General features: G+C 54.4%; 1 protein-coding gene across 1 annotated transcript in view; it reads left to right on the plus strand.

The window, feature by feature from the left end:
• Window positions 1–1,259: 1,259 nt before the first annotated feature.
• The window catches only part of TBC1D22B (TBC1 domain family, member 22B), a gene marked incomplete at its 5' end in the record, with an annotated part of 12,088 nt that continues 5,431 nt past the window's right edge, over window positions 1,260–7,916 (plus strand). The window contains 7 exons of the mRNA XM_010077203.1: window positions 1,260–1,316; window positions 2,263–2,573; window positions 3,551–3,730; window positions 4,233–4,303; window positions 4,745–4,873; window positions 5,302–5,367; window positions 6,250–6,364. Coding sequence (XP_010075505.1) covers window positions 1,260–1,316; window positions 2,263–2,573; window positions 3,551–3,730; window positions 4,233–4,303; window positions 4,745–4,873; window positions 5,302–5,367; window positions 6,250–6,364 — 929 coding nt within the window. The remainder of the gene's footprint in view (window positions 1,317–2,262; window positions 2,574–3,550; window positions 3,731–4,232; window positions 4,304–4,744; window positions 4,874–5,301; window positions 5,368–6,249; window positions 6,365–7,916) is intronic.

The raw sequence follows: 7,916 nt of genomic DNA on the forward strand, positions 1-7,916 counted from the left end.
CACTCCCCGATGCTAATTAGTCAGCAAACTCTTTCCTGGGCTCGATTGCTGGTGGGTAAACACAGTGAGCCTTTTCAGCGCTTCCAGCCATGAGGGACGGCTGCTGCAGCGGCGAGCCCACCCCTCGCTGGGCTCCTCCACCAGGATCTCTCTGTGCTGTGGTTGTTTCCAGCCTCTGCCCTGGATCTTTGCATCTCTCCACTGCCAGCTGGGCTTGTTTCTGCCTCCTCCCCAGCATCAACTGGTTCCCAGTGCGCTTTCCAGCTGCACCAGGCTGCTGTCCCCCTCCTACATGGCTGGGCTCTGCTCGTTCTACTGCTGGGCACCATCTGCAGCTCCGGGAAAGCCGGCCAGCTCTGGTGACCCAAGAGGAGCCTGTCCCTTGTGTGCCAGCTCTGAATGGGCTCTTGTCCCTGCCGTGGGGTGCGGGGCAGTGCTGCATGCCAGGGGATGGGGAGGATTTGTTCTCCAGAGATGGTTTTGCAGGGTGGGGGGGCTGTGAATAGTTACCCAAATGGAGGTAATGATTCAGGATGTCTGTCTCGTGTCCAGAGCCTGTACAACTGGTGATGAGCACTCACCTAGCAGCTCCTCTCCGAGATGATGCTCCCTGTGTAGTGCTGGTGGCCCTCGGGCTCCCTGTCCCACTAGCCCCGCTCCACGGGGAGGGGACCCGGGGGGACAGAGATGTGGTGACTCATTTCACACCACATAGGAAGCAGTCGATGAAGTTGGGATTTGGACCCGAGTCAAACCACTTACATCCCAGATGCTGCTTCACTGGAGCGTTGGCTACAAGCCCAGGAGCCAGTGTAGGGTTCAAACCCTCAGGTGTGTTGTGGAGGAGCCCCAGTGTCGCTGGCTGGAGTCCTTCCCTATCCTGCAGGGCTCGGAAGGGTAAATTCCCAAATCTGGGAAAGAGAATGAACAGCAGCGTATAAGGCAGGGGCACATGTGGTTACTCGGCGGGAATTGGGGGTGCAGAAAAGAGCAGACTGAAAATCCCAGCGCAGCCTAGAGAGAGCCTAAGAGTTGAAACAATGCTTCTCTTTGCTGCTGGAAAGAACAAATCTTCAGCTGAATGTGGCACTTTGGATATAAAGGTTTGAAGCCAGAAGGTTATTGAAGTTACTTTTGGTCTGTGTTCAGCTCCCAACAGCAGGGAAGAAGTGGGAGCCCGGTCTAGGCTGAGGAGATTATTTCTGGGTGCTCTGTGGCTTTTTGCATTGTCATCTTTTTTTCCTGTCCTCTTCCTGCAGCATTCAGCCCGTCTATGGAGCACAGCATCCTCCGCTGGATCCCCAGCTCACCAAAAAGTAAGTGTTTCTCTTCTGGAGATGCAGGCCATGAGGTTTTGCAGGTTTTTGGCTTAGTCCTGCAGTAGGTGGAGGTCTTCGGCATCCTCTGGCACTGTGATGTTCCCGCAGAGAAGGGCAGCAGTGGCGTGCAACGCTGTCTCGAGCTCTGCGAAAGCGTGCAGGGAAAGCTTATCTGCTGGCGTCCAGAAATCCGTAATATTGCACCAGGCATATCAAAGGAGACAGACAGAATTTTAGCAATGGTGTCTGAGCCCTCTGCTCCCCTTTGGAGACAGAAGAATTAGAGGAAGGGGAGGCAAAGCTGCCTGGCAGCTGCGAGGCTGCAGGGTCACAGCACCCTTCCCAGCAGGAAAAGGCAGAGCTGATCTGAGCTCCCTCCTCGTGCTGTGTAGCGGTGAAGGTTCCCCTTTTCTGTGACGCTTCGGGTAGTGGACTTTGACTTCTGGAGCTTAAGGGTGAATGCGAAGGCTCCTCCTGTGCCTGAGAAAAGAACCGGGCTGGTCCGTCTGCTGGGAGCCATCGCAGCTGTATCGGGAGTGTCCACGAGCGCAGACCGGCTCCATCTAACCTCTGACATGCCTCTCCGCAGGTCACAAGACTTTTTTTTTTTGGGGTGTTAGTCTGCTAGTTTTCTCTAGGGTGGGAGGAGGCAGAGCTGGAGGAATTGGACGTCTTTCCTCTTTGCCCTTCTGAGCTGGGAAGCCTGGCACCTCTCCAGCTGTCTGCTGACACTGTGGCCTCCGCGTCCTACCATCGAACCAGCTCAGGCTCTGCCTCCCGGCAGCGGGTGGCCTGGAGAGACTGAACACAGTCCTTGGGTTTGGGAGGAGGAACAGGGAAACTGGAAAAAGGGACTGGCTGATTGGAAGAAGGATGTAGGGAAGGAAAGAAAATGAACTCATCTGACAGCATTGCTCTGACACTGTTTCTGTCTGACCCCCAGCTTCATCAAGGACCGCTCCAAGGCCAGCGCGCTGCCCATGAAAAGCAAGAAGGCCTCCAGCTTCCATGAGTTTGCCCGCAACACCAGTGATGCCTGGGACATTGGTGATGACGAAGATGAGGACTTCTCTTCCTCCTCTTCTTTGCAAACTCTGAACTCTAAAGTGGCCAAGGCCACGGCAGCCCAGGTTCTGGAGAACCACAGCAAGCTGCGGGCGAAACCCGAGCGAGCCCAGTCCGCTCTCAGCGACATGCCCACCAACTGCAAGGTCATCAAGTCCAGCAGCGAGGCCCAGCTCTCCAGGACATCTGGTAAGAGCCATCCTCGGGAGCAGCCTCCTGCTCTGGTGCTCCCCTGGTTGACTGCTGAACTCAGCCGCTTGCTGCTACTCGTTTGTTATGGGCAAGAAGCTGTGGCGCAGCCCGTAAGCCCCACAGAGGCTTTCACCTCCTTGTAGTATCCTGCACTCCAAGGAGCTATTTTTGGTGTTCTGGCTTTAATGCTTCAGTCTCCTCTGCTGCTTGATATCCTGCCTACGGGCACGTCTGTCCCAGAGGATCCCGTGTTCTGGGTGGTAAGGGATTTGGGAGATATGTTAAGTGCTTGCTCGGGATTGCTCACCTTCTGCTTCCTTTGTGGCCCAGTGTCCTGCTCTTAGTAAAGGTCCCGTGAAGCTGGAGCGGTCCTTGAAGCTGGAAGTTGGAGAGAAGGAGGCAGCACCCATGAAGTGGGGTTGCCCCAGCTTGGGCAGGGAACTGGGCAGCATCAGCCCCTGCCCACTCTGCCTGGTGGCAGGCAGACAGCTTCCTGTGCTGTGACACTAACCCAGCGGGTCCCTGCTGCCTGCGGGTGGCACTGGCAGCCCGTCGCCTCCTCTCTCTGCACTAGCAATTAGCTTGATCACTGTTTAGATGAGAGATGAGCAGGGCAGATCTGAAGGTCAGTTCCTCTGAGATTCTCACGGGATCCGTCTACCTCCTTTCCTGTATCCTTCTGCCTGTGGCTTCCCGTGCGAAGGGAGAGGTCGGATCCACTGGCAGCTGGGTGTCTAGCTGCAGGAGGAAGAAGGGGAAGGAGAAGTGGCAAAGAAGTGATAGAGGAGCCATGACACATGCCTGTGAACTGGCTGATCCTTCTGAATGGGCCGGTGATGCTCTGTTTGCTGGGACTGGGGAAGAGAAGGGTGAAAGCTGCAGTGTCAGGGCTCTGACAGTGTCCAGAGGAGCGAGGTGGGGTTGGAGAGGTGCGGTCTCCTTCCCTGCCTCACTGCAGCATCTGTTCCTTGCAGAGGAGGTGTGTGTGCGGACCCCCCTTCAGAAGCAGCAGTCCCTTCCCCTTCGGCCCGTCATTCCACTCGTCGCCCGAATCTCTGACCAAAATGCTTCAGGTGCTCCCCCCATGACGGTGAGGGAGAAAACCCGCCTGGAGAAGTTTCGGCAGCTCCTTTCCAGCCACAACACGGATCTGGGTGAGTGTGGCAAAATGGGGGTGCCCACGGGTGGGAAGGGGAAGGCAGAGGGGGGCCTGCTGCCTGCTTCAGGTTGCAATCAGCTCTGCTCCAGGGTGGATAAAATAACTACCTGCGGTTGCTCCAAGTGGGATAGTCGCACAAACTGCTCTGGTGATGGATGGTTGTGTCCTCCACCAGCTTCCCTGTCTGTTTCCAGTCTTTCTCCATCTTGCAAATGATGGTTGTGATCACTGGGGGCTGTTGGGTTCTGCATGAGAACTGAGGCTCGGGAGGATTGCAACCCCTGCAGCCACCGGTCCTGTGCCCAGGCTGAGCTGGAAACATCTCTCCTCCTCTTGCAGCAAACCCACATTCCCAGTTATTGCAAATGTGGAGCCTTCCTGGAGGCTCAGCGTCTCCGGAGCCTGCAGGAGCAGACTGGGCTTTCCTCTCCTTCTAGGTGTAGTGGTGCCTGGACGTGCCTAGGATCTAATCCATTGCCACCACTGTCCGTTTGCAGATGAGCTGAGGAAATGCAGCTGGCCTGGCGTGCCCAGAGAGGTCCGGCCCGTGACCTGGCGTCTCCTCTCAGTGAGTACTGGGAGCTGTGACAGAGGAGTTTGGGGGGATGTGCCGAGAGCTGGGGATGTGCACTCCTAGACCTTCGTGTGTCCCCTAACCAGCTTTGCTCAGGTTATATCTCCACCCAGCCTGCGGCTGAGCTGTAGCGGGTTTTTTTTTTTTTGTCAGGGACTGTAATTGCTCCATCTTCTTTGAGCACAAAGCCCAGATTGGTGCTGGGAATATGTGGTTCGCTCTGTTTTGAGAAACTGAATCCCATGAAGTTGGGTTGCCCCAAGATCAGAAAAGGCGACAGGAGGTGGGCAAGCCAAACCGCACAAAAGTTCTTTCCCCGGCTTCCAAGTCTCTGTGCCTGATGCTTCCAGACGCACAAGCTGCCTGGCAGGATTTCAGGGGACGGTTTGCGGTGAGGGAAGAGGATCTGCCCTGACACAGGTTTTCCTGCCGCAGGGTTATCTCCCCGCAAACATGGAGCGGCGAAAGCTGACTTTGCAGCGTAAGCGGGAGGAGTACTTTGGCTTCATCCAGCAGTATTACGATTCCCGGAATGAGGAACACCATCAAGACACCTACCGACAGGTACAAGCCATCTGCCTGTTGCCTGGCTTTCTGCCTTGGTAGATCCCTTTCCTCCTTGGAGTTGGGGTCATGCTAGGACTTCCTCTAGCTCTAACTATTAGGGGTCTTCTCCATGGGGACAGGGGACCATGTTTCTGTCCATCTTCTTAAGTTTATTAATTTAAACCTTCCCTAAAGTGGTCTAATAACTAGATTTCAGACCCCAGCTCTCTCCCAGCTCTGGCCACCTGCCGACACCTGAGCAGAAGAGGCTGGAGATAAAACTGGAGACGATTTTCTTGGTGCAGCTGCCATCTGTAGCCCTCGCTGTGCTTGTCAGCTCTCACCTGGGGGGACACCGAGGGGTGGATTCCTGTCCATCAGCCTGTGATGGGTTATTGTGGCCCTGAAAAGCGTGGCTGGCATGTATAACCCACGCTCTCTTCCAGATCCACATCGATATTCCAAGGACCAACCCACTCATCCCCCTCTTCCAGCAACCGCTCGTCCAGGAGGTAAGGGGGAGGGCAGCTCCTGCCCCACATCGCCGTGGGGCGTGTGTGGGGTTAAAACAGTGCTGCCACCAGTGAGGCAGCTTTGCAGGGAAACTTCCTGACGGCTCCTGGTGCAAATACCTGCTGAAACCAGATGGTTTTGTCCCACGTTTCTGAAAGACATCCGGCTCGGAGCTCAGGGGTTACGAGATCAGCTCTTTTGTGGCCAGATGTAGCCAAGAGTTGGCAAAAGACCTGAAGCTTTTGTTCTGAGATAGATTCAAGGCATTTGAAGCAGAACAGGAGATCAGTTCTGTTTTGCTTTTGTGCAAAGCAATATGTGAGAAAGCCGGGCAGGGATGGGTTTGAGAAGGTGGCCGGGAGGTGTGAGCAGCTTTGGAAGCAAGCTCAGTGTGTGTGTGGTGTGTCAGAGCGTGGTGTCCCAGGGCTGGGGGAATAACACGTGGGTTGTTGTGGGGAGGCAGCTCTGTTGGGAACTATCCCAGTCTCTGATGTTTTGCCGGGAGTACTGTGCTGATAACAGATCCCAGCCGTAGCTGTCCAGGTGATGTTCAGCGAGGTGTGCTGCTCTGCTAACGGGCAGCCCTGTCCTAGGGGTGAAAGGGTCTTAAACCACCTGGATTTTGAAAAGTTGGGTCTGCGTTTCTTCAAGTGGAGCCTTTGACGAGGAGCCGGGGCTGCCTTGTTCTGGGCTGTGCAGGGGATCTGTGGACCGTACAGCAGTCTCTCCTAGGACTTGTACGCTTCTTATCTTAACCAAATAGCTGCAGAAAAGCCTGGCGGTGCATGATCTCTGCTCCCTGAGCTTAGCAGCTATGCTTTTCTGCCTTTCCTTTGCGCACGGCTAACACAGGTACCTGCTTTCCCTCTGTTCTTCCCTAGATCTTTGAAAGAATCCTGTTTATCTGGGCCATCCGACACCCCGCCAGCGGCTATGTGCAGGGCATCAATGACCTGGTCACTCCGTTCTTTGTTGTATTCCTCTCTGAGTATGTTGGTAAGTGACATTTGCTGCTCCAAGCACCGTGCTGCCTCTCCATCAGGGTATTTGAAATGGTGGGAAGTGCTGGCATCAGGAAAGCTTGCCTGGCTGGAGGGGATGGTGTTTTTTTCCTTCAGGGCTGGAGATGCATCTTGACCTGGTATCTTTGCTGCCTGGTTGAATTGATTTCAGTTTCATAACCTTGCTGAGCTCCGGCGAAGTTGAAGTGCTAAGGGTGGATTTGCATTTAAATGTACTTAACATCCTGGCAGCTTGGAGCAGAATGGGGTCTTTTAGGTGCTGAGAGAGTTCAGGCAAAGCCCTAAGATACAGAGTTGGGGGAAGGGAGGGTCTTGCTCTCAAAGCTTGGGCTGGGAGCTAGTTCTTGTTCTGGGAGGAATGAGTGAAGTATAAAGAAACCCTGCTGAGAATGTAAAATAAACGATGTAAATAAAGATTCCTGGCCTGTGCTGCTAGTACAGGTGTGTTTCTCAAGCTGAGTTTCAGAAAGCAAATTGACTTCTCCCTGCTGCTTTTGGCTTTTTTTTTGTCAGCTGGTTGCTTTTAGCCAGAGATCGAGTAATTTCCACCCGTGGCATTTTTATTCTTTCTGCAGCTTTAGTTGTGTTTTGGAGTCAACATTAACGCTGGGATGCTGTAATCCCTCTGCCTAAAGGCTCTTAGTTTTCACTGTAAAGAGAAGGAAAAAGGAATTTATAAAGCTGTGTTAGTGACGGAGAAATCCTGTCGAACAAATATTTTTAAGGTCTGATCCAAAGCTTACTGAAGTCAGCGCAGGAAGCCTGCCACCCTCTAGCCAGGGCTTTGTAACTGGTCCTGGCCTGCCTCTTCTGAGGATGTTGCGAAGAGGTAAACCACCTCGGTGGTAGCCGTGGTCAGGAGTGATCCCTAGGAAGTGCTGTTGCTCCTCACAGCCTGAAGGAGAAGGTACAAAATGTGGCTCAGCTCCCAGCTGGAGTGAATTCCCTTTCTCTGCTGCTGTGTCTGTGACCTGGTGGATTTCCATCCTCGCTGTAGTAGGTGTGGGGAGGAAGGGTGCGCGCCTGTCCAGGTCTTGAAGGAGGTAAAAAGACCAGTGAGTGAAAAACATCTGCAGGAAGCTATTTCTCTCTTTCTTTTGGATGCTTAGGGAACTGGCTGACCCTGTTATTAACTTGCATCTCCCCGGCTGGACCTAAAGGGTCCCGTTGATCTCGCTTCCCTCTTCTTTCTGAGCATTGCCTTGAATCCCGTGTGTGCGCCCCTTTGACCAGCTTCAGAAAATACCACCGAGGCTGCAGCAGGCTCTTCCCCAGCGCTTCCACTCCTCTGCCTCTTCTCCAGTGCCGGCCAGGACCCGTTGCTTTTCCTGTGCTTGCACCTTGTCTGGATGCAGAACTCCTCGTGCTCCTCCCAGGTGCCGTGCAGGCTGCTGTGAGCCCTTGGCACATGGGATAGATTTCACTGCTGTGGTTTTTTTCCCCTTTCCCCCGGCGTGGCCAGCTGGCTCGCCTTCTGCGATGCTCTACCTGCCTTCTGCGCGAACACGGCTGCCTCGGCCGCTTGG

This window comes from Pterocles gutturalis, unplaced genomic scaffold, assembly GCF_000699245.1.
Source record: "Pterocles gutturalis isolate BGI_N339 unplaced genomic scaffold, ASM69924v1 scaffold27208, whole genome shotgun sequence".
NCBI lineage: Eukaryota > Metazoa > Chordata > Aves > Pterocliformes > Pteroclidae > Pterocles > Pterocles gutturalis.